We start from the raw sequence: 14,671 nt of genomic DNA on the forward strand, positions 1-14,671 counted from the left end.
TGGCCAATGAGACATTGACCTGAGGCATTATTTGCCTGCTCAGGTGAATGTAAAAATCCCATGGCACTTTGTTGACGAAAAGCAGGGAAGTTATTTGCAGGGCTCTGGCCAATATTTATCCCTCAATCAACATCACAACAAACCAATGACCCTGGTCATTTTTATATTGTTGCTCATTGAAGTTCGCTGGGTACAAAACTGGCTCTTCCATGTCTTGCATTACAGTAGCCCCAAGTCTGATAGTTGTGAAAAAGCTTTACCTAAAAACACCTATTAATTCCCTTCTGTCCAAATAAAGATGGAGCCCATTCTAGTCTGTCAGGATTGATTGACATCAATGAGATAAACAGTCTCCAAATGGGCTTGAGTTAACATGGGCCCTCTGCTCACTGTCACTGTCGTACAGCGTATTATGGTAGACGATGGAATCATCTACCTGTTTGTGGAAATTGGTTCCTTTAAATTTGAAAATCAGAGTCTCCTGATGTACATAGGACCCAATTACCATTTTAAGTCAGGACTTGTCAAGATATAAGTTGTTCTTGCTGCATCCATCTTCATTGAAGAAATAGCTGTTACCGTGCTGAGTTCTCCCTGAACATGCCCCTTGATGCCTCTCCAGTCCCTCTCCTTATAGTTGGACAGCTTCCAGCCTCTTCAATCTAGCACCAGCCTGAATTCAGCAAATGGAGCACCAAGTTGCAATAGGGGGTGTGTCAGTTCTGTGTTAATTGGATTGGATTGGTCAGGTTACTCTGGGTTCTTAGCACCAGAAAATGCTTATGTTCTGCTGGTGCCTGTCCTCAAGTTAACATTAACTGTTTGCATGTCTAAATGGAGTCAGTGACACCCATAAAGCCCACAAGCACTAGACCATGCAGTCTTACATCATGATAATGCTTTAATAACAGCTTAAAAGTCCTGATTTATGTGGATAGATTGAGACTGAATTAATCTTAGTTCTCTCTAGAGACAGGCAGAACATTATCCATATCTTTAGAACACAGGAACACATGGGTGATGTGAATATAACTGCAGCTCCGACTCACCAAGTTTTCTTTCCAACTCCCTTGAAGGAAATGGCTCAATCTGGCCATTTCTTGATACACCTTTCAGTGTCCATGTTAGGCCTCAGTGAGTATCGGCAGGACATTAAAATGCAGAGGGTATCATGACCGAATGAAGCCTCAACTTTCCCCACTGAAGCTATTGAGCAGGAATTAGTACTGGCAGCTTTAGCTGATCTTCCCACCCGAGATTAGAAGCACTGAGGTCAATTGAAGTGTCGTACACTCACAGCCAACTGACCAATCACATCTGTCATCCTCCTGTACGCCTTATTGCTGACTGAGAGAGTTGAGTTTACCGTCCTGGAAGCAGGAACACAGACACAGTAATGTTCCACTGTGCACAGGCACAGAAATCACGGCTGAATAATCTGCAAGTTATTTTAAAGTTATTTTTTTCTTCATTCCCAAATGAGTCTCTCTCTAACCCAGGGATTCCCTTGAATAATGCCAACACGCTTAGCTCTACAATCTTTCTAATCAGCTGTCCCTCTCTCCCGACAGATATCTTTGCAATTGGAATTGGTGATGTATTGAAAAACTATCTTGAACATTTGGTACCTATGACGATGACAGCAACGAAATATTACCAGCATGTCTTCTACCTACCAACCTACCATTATTTGGAAAAAGCACAAGAAATGCAGAGAAAGTATGGTAAATTGAGTTACATTGCGTAGAATTCTGTTCAGAAATTAGTAACTTGTCCCAAACCGTCTAGTATCTCAGCCACAGTCAATGGAGAAGGCATTGTGCTGTATAATTCTATGACTCTATGACCAACAACCATCTGGGCCAATGGGCATTCTTCCAATGTGATCCAGGTGATTTATTAATGAATCATTGATTGAATTGTTTCCATATAAATTGGATGATTGAGTCTTGGAATACCCTGTCAGTGATAAGTTTTGTATTCAAAGTTTGTGTGAAGATTTGTAGCTCGGGTGCTCGTTGTTGTGGTTCTGTTCACCGAGCTGGGAATTTGTGTCGCAGACGTTTCGTCCCCTGTCTAGGTGACATCCTCAGTGCTTGGGAGCCTCCTGTGAAGCGCTTCTGTGCTGTTTCCTCCAGCATTTATAGTGGCTTGTCTCTACCGCTTCCGGTTGTCAGTTCCAGCTGTCCGTTGCAGTGGGTATATTGGGTCCAGGTCGATGTGCTTATTGATTGAATCTGTGGATGAGTGCCATGCCTCTAAGAATTCCCGGGCTGTTCTCTGTTTGGCTTGTCCTATAATAGTAGTGTTGTCCCAGTCGAACTCATGTTGCTTGTCATCTGCGTGTGTGGCTACTAAGGATAGCTGGTCATGTCGTTTCGTGGCTAATTGGTGTTCGTGGATGTGGATCGTTAGCTGTCTTCCTGTTTGTCCTATGTAGTGTTTTGTGCAGTTCTTGCATGGGATTTTGTACACTACATTGGTTTTGCTCATGCTGGGTATCGGGTCCTTCGTTCTGGTGAGTTGTTGTCTGAGAGTGGCTTTTGGTTTGTGTGCTGTTATGAGTCCTAGTGGTCGCAGTAGTCTGGCTATCAGTACCAATGTAATACACATGTACCACACACAAACACAGACACATAGACAATGATACACATGCACAAACATGCCAACACACACAAACATATATACACACAATGACACACACAAACACAGACACATAGACAATGATACACAGACTCAATAATATATACACACAATAACACACACAAACACAAACACATAGACAATTAGATTAGATTACTTACAGTGTGGAAACAGGCCCTTCGGCCCAACAAGTCCACACCGCCCCGCCGAAGCGCAACCCACCCATACTCCTACATTTACCCCTTACCTAACACTATGGGCAATTTAGCATGGCCAATTCACCTGACCTGCACATCTTTGGACTGTGGGAGGAAACCGGAGCACCCGGAGGAAACCCACACAGACACGGGGAGAACGTGCAAACTCCACACAGTTAGTCGCCTGAGGCGGGAATGATACACAAACACAATAATATATGCATAAAATAACATACACAAACACAGACACATAGACAATGATACACAGACACAATAATATATACACACAATAACACACACAAAAACAGACACATAGACAATGATACACAGACACAATAATATATACACACAATAACACACACAAACACAGACACATAGACAATGATACACAGACACTAATATATACACACAAACAGACACATAGACAATGATACACAGACACAATAATATATACACATAATAACACACACAAACAGACACATAGACAATGATACACAGACACAATAATATATACACATAATAACACACAGACACACATTAATACACACAGACATACTAACGTGCGCACACAAGCAAACAGACTAACACATGCATACATATCTGGGAGGATAGATGAAGCAATTTAACACCCAGTAAAGTGAAATGGTGTTTGGCAATTGAAAGATTATAACTTAATTGGCTCCAGGCTTAACTGGATGATTCTTCTGAGTCTAACGTCAAGCTAGTTTAAAGATGTACCCAGATTATTTAGCAGGTCTTCAGGAGATAGCAGCCGGGGTGGATTATTTAGATGGCTCTCAGCCTTCAGCGCACTGATAGTCAAAGTCAGCAAACTGGGTTTGAAACATGCGTGAGAAAGACAACAGTGACAGATGATAAAACTCAGCAGCAGAGAGTTTCTTCAACTTCTATCTGTCAGAGCTGAAGTGTGCTAACGTGTGGTAGATGAGTGCTGAGTATTTTGTCAGTGTTTCTTTTGGTTGGCCTAGTTGTTTAAATGAGGAGACATTCTTACAGCTGTAGAGTACAGTTAAGAATTCACTTCTAAAATAGTTAACATTAAAATGAATGAATTAAATTGAATGTAGATAAGTGAGGAGGTGATGTTTTACATCTGTAGTGTGTGAGAGTTAGTGGATGCTGCAGTCTCTGGTGACCACATCTGTACTGAGTATTGGCGACTTGAGGAATTTCAGTTCAAAGTTGTTGATGGATCATATTTTGTTCTGGTTTTGACAAATTGGTCTCTTGTTGAAGCATAAGAATGCAATGCTGTAGACTTTTAAAAATAAACCACAAGTTTATGAACACAATAAATGAAGATAAACTAGAGTGAATCAAACTATCTACTTCAGCACAAATTCCATGATTGTTAACACACTGTAAAAGTATAATCCTACCAATCCCAAAATGTAACAACTAAAAACCAAAATAGCTTTTGTATAGTACCCAAAACACACCTGTGTAGTGGTCACACTCAAGTGCTACCTCCAATGCCTCAGTAGGATTTGGCTTATAAAGATAGGCTGGATAGACTGAGAGCTTTTTCACTGGAGTGTAGGAGTTTGAGGGGTGACCTTATTGAGGTTTATGAAATCAGGAGGGGTATAGATAAGGTCAATGGCAGGGGGCTTTTCCCTCGGGTGGGGGGAGCTTAAAACTAGGGGCATATTTTTAAGGTGAGAGCAGAAACATCTAAGAAAACACACTTTTTTTACGCAATGAGTGGTTCATGTGTGGAATGAACTGCCAGAGGAAGTGCTGGATTCAGATAAAGTTACAAAATTTAAAATATATTTGGATAGTACACTATTAGGAAAGGTTTGGAGGGATATGGGCAAATGAGCCTAGGCTGGTTTGGGAACATGGTCAATGTGGACGAGTTGGACTGAAGGGCCTGTTTCCATGCTGAATGACTCTATGACCGTATGACGTTAGGTCTAAACACTCATGACTTTAACTTATAGACTAGAACTACAGATAGCTTCTTCCTGGAGCTATTGGATATCTGAGCTTAAACATTTTCAACTTTAAGTAACCTTCTTAGGGTTTTATCCCAACATGTGTGGTCTGACACTTTCAGTAACTCTTTACACTGAGGTCATCTAGATTTACTATATCCTTCCCTTCATATGAACACTGGTCTACACAGACATCTTCACCCAAAGGGTTAACTGGACTGCTCAGAACTTAAAGTAAAACTGAGAAAAAACGCTCTCTTTCTAGGATATGGGTGTTTCCCTTGAGTTTAAAACAAGCCTCTCCTGAAGCTTTTAAGCTGGACTTTGTTTGTCATGTTCAGACTTAAAACCCCAACCAAGGAACTCAAAAACCCATGAGTGCTAAAAAACATTGGAAAAGAAATGCTTACAAGTTAATGATTAGATTAGATTCCCTACAGTGTGGAAACACGCCCTTTGGCCCAACAATTCTACACCAACCCTCTGAAGGGTCACCTACCCAGACCCATTTCCATCTGACTAATGCACCTAGCACAATGGGCAATTTAGCATGGCCAATTCACTTAACCTGCACATCTTTGGGCTGTGGGAGGAAACCCACACAGACATGGGGAGAATGTGCAAATTGCACACAGACAGTCACCCGAGACTGGAATCGAACCTGGAACCCTGGTGCTGTGAGGTAGCAGTGCTAACCACTGAGCCACTGTGCCGCCCCAAATTGTTAACTTCAGACGCACAGCAAACCCACATATTATTAACTCAATACCATAAAAACCAAGCACGTAGATTTACAATAAACGATATTAAAGATTTAATTATAAATCACACACTCTACATGGTCAAGGAGACTATCCGAACAAAAGCTAAGACATACAAAGTGGCAAAAGCTAGTGTAGGCCAGAGGTTTGGGGCATCTTTAGAACCAGTGAGTGACTAAAAAGCTAATAAAAAAAGGAGAAAATTGATTATGATAGTACATTGGCACAAAATGTAAAAAGCAACAGTCAGATCCTCTATGTGTTTATGAAAAGAAATTGTAGCTACAGTACGTGGTAGGAGCCTTGGAGTACTAAACGGGGGAATTAATATCAGGAAGCAGAGGAAATGTTCAATAAGCTAAAGCAGTATTTTGCATTATCTTCACTGTGAAGGACGCCATAAACAGCCCCAAAATATTGGATCAGTGAGGTACTAATAGGTGGAATGAGCCATGACACTCACTGTCACAAAGTGACAAACCATTTGACAAATTAATGAGGCTGAAGGCAGACAAGTTGCCAGAACCTGATGACCTGGATTCAAAGGTTTTAAAAGAAATGGCTGCAGAGAGAGCGCAGGTTGAAATATTTCAGAACGCACTGAACTCCTAAGGGTGTTCAAGAAGCAGGTGGTAGACAGAAAGGACAGACCTATGAGTCATTTAACCTAATGTCTGTCATTGGGAAAGTGCTAGAGTTTGTTATCAAGAAATAAGTAGCAGGGCATTTAGAAGAGTTTGACATAATCAGACAGAGTCAACATGGTTTTATGAAAGAGACATCTTGTTTGACAAAATTGCTAGTGTTCTTTAAGAGTATAGTAAGCAGAGTTGGTAAAGGGGAGCTGATGAATATAGTATATTTGGTTTTCAGAAGGCATTCGATACGTTGTCACATAAAAGGTTGTTTCACATGGTGGGAGTGGTCAACACACAGAAGACAGAGAGGTGGGATTAATGCATCTTTTTCAGGTTGATGTGGAGATGCCAGTGTTGGACTGGGGTGGACAAGGTCAGAAGTCACATGTCACCAGGTCATAGTCCAAAAGGTTCATTAGAAATCACAAGCTTTCGGAGTGCTCTCCTTTTTTCAGGTGAAGTGAAGACACACAGGCAAAGAATTTATAATCCGAGAGATCGAAAGATCATTCAAATGGCGTGGAGTGTCAACTGGCTGAATAATAAGTCTCAACAGGTGATCAAAAGTGTCAGACGGTGTGAGTAAAATGTCAACAGCTGAATAGCAAGTGAAGGGATGATTAATAATCCAATTAATTGAGGCAAGGAGATAATGATTAGAATTAAGGTGATATTGGAGGCAAACTAAATAACTGGAATAATATTATTCATATAAAAGTCATATGCCAAAGGTCTAACCAAAGTGACAAGTAATCCAAAACATTACAGACTAATTAACATAGATAGATCATAACAATTATCAAGATGATGGTGTCAAAACAGGACAGTAAGGATTATTGAAGAGATACAACAATGTGGCGTGGTCACATGTAGCGTGACATGAACACAAGATTACGGTTGAGATTGTCTTTATAGGTATAGAACTATTCTTGCTCGGTGATTCTGTGTTGGGTATCTCGAAGACTGCCTTGGAGGATGCTTATCTGAAGATTGGAGGCTGAATGTCCTTGACCATTGATGTGTTATCCAACTACGAGGGAACATTCCTGTCTGGCGATTGTTGCACGGTGTCTGTTCATCCGTTGTTGCAGACAGTGCATGGTCTCGCCAATATACCATGCCTTGGGGCATCCTTGCCTGCATCATATGAGACAGACAATATTGACCGAGTCACATGAGTATCTCTCGTGTATGTGGTGGGTGGTATTCCCACGTGTGATGGTATCCATGTCAATGATCTGACATGTTCTTGCAGAGGTTGCCATGGTAGGGTTGTGTGGTCGATGTTGTTCTGCAGGCTGGTTAGTTTGCTGTGAGCAATAGTCTGTTTAAGGCTTGGCGGTTGTTTGAAGATGATAAGTGGGGGCCTAGGGATGATCTTGGTGAGATGTTCAGCATCATCAGTGACGTTGAAAGCTGTGAAGAACGTGGCATTGTCTGTCTGCTCCTGGGAAGTACTGAACAATGAAGGGTACTCTATCAGTCGTATCCTGTGTCTGTCTTCTAAGGAAGTTGTTGCAGTTTTTCATTGTGGCACATTGGAACTGGCAATTGATGATTTGAGCATCGTATCCCATTCTTATGAGGGCCTTTTCCAGCATCTTTAGGTGCCTGGCGTGTTCCTCCTCATCTGTCTATATGCAGGGCTTGTCCATAGGAGATGGCTTCTTTAATATGTTTAGGGTGGAAGCTAGAAAAATGCAGCATCGTCAGGTTATCCGTGGGCTTGCAGTAAAGTGAGGTACTGAGGTGCTTGTCCTTGATGGAGATGCATGTATCCAAGAATGAGAGTGATTCTGAAGAGTAATCCATGGTAAGTCTGATGGTGGGATGAAAGTTATTGGTATCACTATGTAGTTGTTTCAGTGATTCCTCACCACAAGTCCAAAGGAAGAAAATGTCATCAATATATCTGGTGTATAGCATTGGTCAGAGATCCTGCACAGCAAAGAAGTCTTTCCTGAACTTGTGCATGAAAATATTGGTATATTGGGGTGCACATTTGGTCCCCATGGCTGTTCCATGTGTCTGAATGAAGAGCTGGTTGGCAAAGCTGAAAATGGTGTAGTCGAGGATGAAGCGGGTGCATTTTGAGATGGTGCTTGGAGATTGGCAGTTGTTAGTATTGAGTACTGAGGCAATTACAGTGATGCCGTCATTGTGGGGGTCCTGGTGTAGAGTGCTAAAATGTCCACTGTGACAAGGAATGTTCCTGATTCGATTGGTCTGTAGGTGTTGAGTTTTTGTAGGAAATCTGTAATATCACGACAGAAGCTGGGGGTTCCTTGTACAATGAGTTTCAAGATGTTCTCGACATATTCAGAGAGGTTCTCACACAGGGTCACGTTGCCTGTTACGATGGGATGTTTAAGTGTGTTGGCTTTATGTATCTTTGGAAGGCAGTAGAAGTCTCCTGTGTAAGGAGTACACAGGATGAGAGCACGTAGAATATTCTGAGGGTCTGGATCAAAGGTCTTGATCAGTCTGTTCAGTAGACGGGTGTGTTCTTCGGTCACCTGGATGTTCAGTTGTCAGTATGCTTCTTTGCCGTAGTTCCTCCTATTATATATGATGATGGCTCCTCCTTTTTCTGCTGGGATGCTCCTTTGCTGATTCCATGTTGGAAAGACAAAACTATTGGACTGTCACAGATTAGTTCAAGGGCTTCAAGTATTTACTATCTTGGAAGAAGGGGCAGAATGTATTCTGTCTAACTTTCCTGACAATCCAAAAAAAGGTGGAAGAACGTGTTATAGTGAGGACATAAGGAATCTGCAGGTGGGCACAGATTAATTGAGTGGACAAAGATTTGGCAGCTGGAGTGTAATGTAGGGAAGTATGAAGCTCTGCACATTTGTGGGAAGGATCAAAGGGCAGGCTATTACTTAGATGAAAAGAGCAGGAATCTGGCTGTTACACATGAATATTAGTCTGCAGGTTCAGCAGGCGATAGATAAAGGAAATGGAATTGAGGCCTTTAATGCAAAGGGGTTGGAATTTAAAACTAGATAAGTCTTTCTGGACGCTGTTGGTGAGACTGCATTGAGAGTACTGTGTACAATTTTGATCCCAGTATTTAAGAAGAAAATATATTGGCATTGAAGACAGTTCAAAAGGGATTCCTTAGGCTGATTCCTAAAATGAAAGGGTTGATTTATTAAGAACAGCTGAACAGATTAAGCCTTTATTAAGATCAACAGGGTTTAAGAAGAATGAGGAGTGACCTTGTTGAAACATATGAGATTCTGAGGGGGCTTTCCACGGTAGATATTGAGAAAAGTTGAACAATTAAAAAGTCAGTCTAATTCCTGGCTGACTTTTAAACTGACCATTCCAACCAGGAATCACAGGACACACTTACAGAATAAGGAGGCATTAGTTTAAAGCTTAGATAGAAAGGCATTTCTTCTCCTAAAGGGTAATGAACGTCAGGAACTCTCTACTCCAGAGAATTGTGGAGCACAATCGCTATTTAACAAGGAGGTAGATTGATTTTTGAAATATCAAGGAGTTGAGGCTTGGGGTAGATCAGGTCTGATCTTTGAGAACAGTAGGACAGGCTTCAGGGACTGAATGGCCTCCTCCTAGTTATATATTTCACCATCTTTGAGTGTTATTTCTAGTCATTGGAGTGTGTCCTTGATCTTTACTTAAATATACATTTAGAGGCTTCCAAATCCATAATTTAATTGTTTGTAAAACATGGATCTAGCAATGTGTGCAGAAAGGATGCGTTGGTGGCCAATGCCACCACTAGGTGGAGCATAGTGACAAATTGGAGTCTGTTATCAACCCAATCCTTTATGTTGGTGACTTCCTGCTAAGGGAGCAGTCAATGTTCAGTGATTTAAGCTTGATAGGGAATTGATAATGTTGAAACATTGGACGTAAGATGCATAGAACGTTGCAGGACATATTACCACACAGCCTAACCTTTAATCATTTAATTTTCCAGTGAGACTGCCAACCCTTTGGTTGAGATCAATTAGGCAAAAGTGAGTACTGCAGATGCTGGAGACTAGAGTCGAGTGTGTGGTGCTAGAAAAGCACTGCAGTCAGGCAGCATCCGAGGAGCAGGAAAAGTGATGCTTCAGACAACAACCCTTCATCAAGAATTCCTGATGAAAAGCTTTTGCTGATTTTCCTGCTCCTTGGATGCTGCCTGACATGCTGTGCTTTTCCAGCACCACACACTCAACGCTTTGGTTGAAGTTGATCCAATCTCCCCCTTGTTAGTTCCTTACAGTTAGATAATTACTCCTTTGTACCTCAAGGTATTCAAAGACATTTACATGCATTGGCGCGGATTTTCTAATGGTTCGATATTGATTTCTGCAGCATAGATGGGAAATGTACGTGGACACCCAAAGGAATTGTCTGGGAAATAGATTCCACTGGGCTATTCCCTACATCTGGAATGCTCCAAATGTATCCATTTAAATCAAAGAATTCAGAGGGTTTGACTGCAGTTGAGTGAATAGTTTCTAGGAAACATTGAGCAATTAAAAGGTTAGTCTAATTTCTGTATGACTTTTAAACTGACCACCACCTAACCACACACTCCCCAGATGGCACCTCCCCCAGACCTCTTCCATGCCTAGACACTGACCTAACAGCTCCCTGCCCCACCCTGCGGTCTGACATGCAGTTCCCAAATGCTGGATCTGATACTGCCCCTCCCCATGAGAATTGACCCCCATCTCCCCTCCATTGAATCTGACTCCGCCCATTGTCAGCTGATTGATTCGATACCCCTTCTACCTTTGGACCTGACCAGACCCCCACCATCAAAGTCACCAACCTGAGACCTCTAACCCACCCTGATCTATCCTAAACACCCCATCGCCTACCCAGCACGGACCTGCCTTGGCACCATATACACCTGACAACCAACCCACCTGGTGTCCTGACACCATACATACCCAGCACCCTTCCACCTGGTGTCCTGGCACCCTTTATCTCCTGGCACCATACACACCCAGCATCCTACACCTGGTTCTCTACCAAGTGGTGCCCTGACACACACCCACCTGGTGTCCTGGCACCTTATCCACATGGCACTCTACCCACCTGGCATCATACACAGCAGACATTTTATCTGCATGGCACCTGACCCACTCAGTGCCTATATACCTGGCCTCCTCTGTACCTGTAGCCTACCCACCCTACCCCACTAACACCTTAACCTCATGCTTATCTTACATACGTACCCTTCACAGGATCTGTTGAACTGGCTGCCTGTGCCACTAGACATTTAAAGCACATAGCAGGCAAACTACTGCTGTGAAAAGGGAATGGGTTTAACTTCGCCTGACTCTCTTGCACTCCAGAGTTCTGACAGTTTAAAGATATGTCAGGTACAGACATGATAGATCGAGTGAATCCTTAGAAGAATATAAAGGCAGTAGGACTATACTTAAGAGGGAAATCAGGAGGGCAAAAAGGGAACATGAAGTAGCTTTGGCAAATAGATTTAAGGAGAATCCAAAGAGGTTTTACAAATACATTAAGGACAAAAGGTAACTAGGGAGAGAATAGGGCCCCTCAAAGATTAGCAAGGCAGCCTTTGTGTGGAGCTGCAGAAAATGGGGGAGATACTAAACGAGTATTTTGCATCAGTATTTACTGTGGGAAAGGATATGGAAGATATAGAATGTAGCGAAATAGATGGTGACATCTTGCAAAATGTTCATATTACAGAGGAGGAAGTGCTGGATGCCTTGAAATGCATAAAGGTGGATAAATCCTCAGGACCTGATCAGGTGTACCCTAGAACTCTGTGGGAAGCTAGAGAAGTGGTTGTTGGGCCTCTTGCTGAGATATTTGTATCATCGATAGTCACAGGTGAGGTGCCGGAAGACTGGAGGTTGGCTAACATGATGCCACTCTTTAAGAAAGGTGGTAAGGACAAGCCAGGGAACTATAGACCAGTGAGCCTGACGTCGGTGATGGGCAAACTGTTGGAGGGAATCCTGAGGGACAGGATGTACATGTATTTGGAAAGGGAAGGGCTGATTCAGGATAGTCAACATGGCTTTGTGCATGGGAAATCATGTCTCACTAACTTGATTGAGTTTTTTGAAGAAATAACAAAGAGGATTGATGAGGTCAGAGAGGTAGATGTGATCTATATGGACTTCAGTAAGGTGTTCAACAAGGTTCCCCATGGGAGACTCGCTAGCAAGGTTAGATCGCATGGATTAAAGGGGCGGCCCGGTGGCTCAGTGGTTAGTACTGCTGCCTCATAGCACCAGGGACCGAGGTTTGATTCCAGCCTTGGGTGACTGTCTGTGTGGAGTTTGCACATCCTCCCGTGTCTGTGTGGGTTTCCTCCGGGTGCTCCGGTTTCCTCCCACAATCCAAAGATGTGCAGGTTAGGTGAATTGGTCACGCTAGGTTGCCCATAGTATCAGGTGCATTAGTCAGAGGGAAATGGGTCTGGGTGAGTTACTCTTCGGAGGGTCGGTGTGGACTGGTTGGGCTGAAGGGCCTGTTTCCACACTGTAGGGAATCTAATCTAGCCATTTAGACGCAGAGCTGGCTCAAAGGTAGAAGACAGGTGGAGGGTTGTTTTTCAGACTGGAGGCCTGTGACCAGTGGAGTGACACAAGGATCGGTGCTGGGTCCTCTACTTTTTGTCATTTACATAAATGATTGCGATGCAAGCATAAGAGGTACAGTTAGTAAGTTCGTAGATGACACCAAAATTGGATGTGCAGTGGACAGCGAAGAGGGTTACCTCAGATTGCAACAGGATCTGGACCAGATGGGCCAATGGGCTGAGAAGTGGCAGATGGAGTTTAATTCAGATAAATGCAAAGGGATGCATTTTGTGAAAACAAATCTAAGCAGGACTTATACACTTAATGGTAAGGTCCTAGAGAGTGTTGCTGAACAAAGAGACCTTGGAGTCCAGGTTCATAGCTCCTTGAAAGTGGAGTTGCAGGTAGCTAGGATAGTGAAGAAGGCATTTGATATGCTTTCCTTTCTTAGACAGAGTATTGAGTACAGGAATTAGGAGGTCATGTTGCGGCTGTACAGGACATTGGTTAGGCCACTGTTGGAATATTGCGTGCAATTCTGGTCTCCTTCCTATCGGAAAGATGTTGTGAAACTTGAAAGAGTTCAGAAAAGATTTACAAGGATGTTGCCAGGGTTGGAGGATTTGAGCTATGAGGAGAGGCTGTACAGGCTGGGGCTGTTTTCCCTAGAGTGTTGGAGGGTGACCTTATAGAGGTTTACAAAACTAGGAGGGGCATGGATAGAATAAGTAGAAAAGTCTTTTCCCTGGGGTGGGAGAGTCCAGAACTAGAGGGCATAGGTTTAGGGTGAGAGGGGAAAGATATAAAAGAGACCTAAGGGGCAACTTTTTTACGCAGAGGGTGGTATGTATATGGAATGAGCAGCCAGAGGAAGTGGTGGAGGCTGGTACAATTGCAAATTTAAGAGGCATTTGGATGGGTATATGAATAGGAAGGGTTTGGAGGGATATGGGCCGGGTGCTGGCAGGTGGGACTAAATTGGGTTGGGATATCTAGTCAGCATGGACGGGTTGGACCGAAGGGTCTGTTTCCCTGCCGTACATCTCTATGACTGTATATGCTCTCCATTTCCAATGGAGCTGTGATTGGAATCTCCTGCCAGAAATCCAGAATATTTCTCAATGCAAAACCACAGGATTGTGATCGTCACTCCCTGAAAAATCTGGCACATTCCCCTCAAACAACAATTTAACGACCTAAAGCAAAGAAAATTAAAACTTTAAAATATTCTCTTTCTGAGGTAGAGAAGTTGATTCATATTGTAAGTATTATGTCTTTAAAAGGCTATTCACACCTTTAACTCCCCACTTCATATTTGAATGTGGATTTAATTTTAAACCAGCAGGCGTTTTTATAGAATCATTCATAGGATGTGGACTTCACTGGTTGGGCTTACTTTATTCTCCATTAATTCTCAGGAGAACATCCCCTGAGTAAAGTGGTAGTGAGCTGTCTTTTTGAATGACAGCAGTGAATGAGGTGTAGTAGCACCCACAGTTCAGGATTTTCAACCCAGTAGCTGTGAGATAATTCCAAGTCAGGATTGTGTGTGGAGGAGGAGGAGTGACGAGAAGGGGAAATAATTGGCTCTCGAGAGGTTCTCACCTCCTGTTGACACCTCAGCCATTAAGTGTTGGCCAAGAAGGTCCACTGGGTTTTTCTGGACTCACTAGTCAGCCAGCCTCTTCAGAGATCTATTGATAGTCACTTAAAGACCTCAACTCATCAACTCCCCATTTATCTTCGGCACCAATTGGAAAACTGGGGTGCCCTGCCCCCTTCATGAGTGCATCTCCATTTGCCCATTCTTGGGGTAATCAGAGGCAAAAGTGGGGGAGGCGTGGTTGACAAGGGATTGGCCCTCTGAACATTACCCACCTGCTCATGCCTCCACCCGCCCTGACCACGCCACTCATGAGAAGCAAGTGT

At 42.9% G+C, this 14,671-nt stretch overlaps 1 protein-coding gene across 1 annotated transcript in view; it reads left to right on the forward strand.

Moving 5' to 3' along the window:
- LOC140491356 (complement factor B-like) overlaps nt 1-14,671 on the forward strand; it is an 80,197-nt gene that overhangs the window by 43,835 nt on the left and 21,691 nt on the right. The window contains exon 10 of the mRNA XM_072589425.1: nt 1,572-1,724. Coding sequence (XP_072445526.1) covers nt 1,572-1,724 — 153 coding nt within the window. The remainder of the gene's footprint in view (nt 1-1,571; nt 1,725-14,671) is intronic.

Source organism: Chiloscyllium punctatum, chromosome 19, assembly GCF_047496795.1.
Source record: "Chiloscyllium punctatum isolate Juve2018m chromosome 19, sChiPun1.3, whole genome shotgun sequence".
Classification (NCBI taxonomy): Eukaryota; Metazoa; Chordata; class Chondrichthyes; order Orectolobiformes; family Hemiscylliidae; genus Chiloscyllium; species Chiloscyllium punctatum.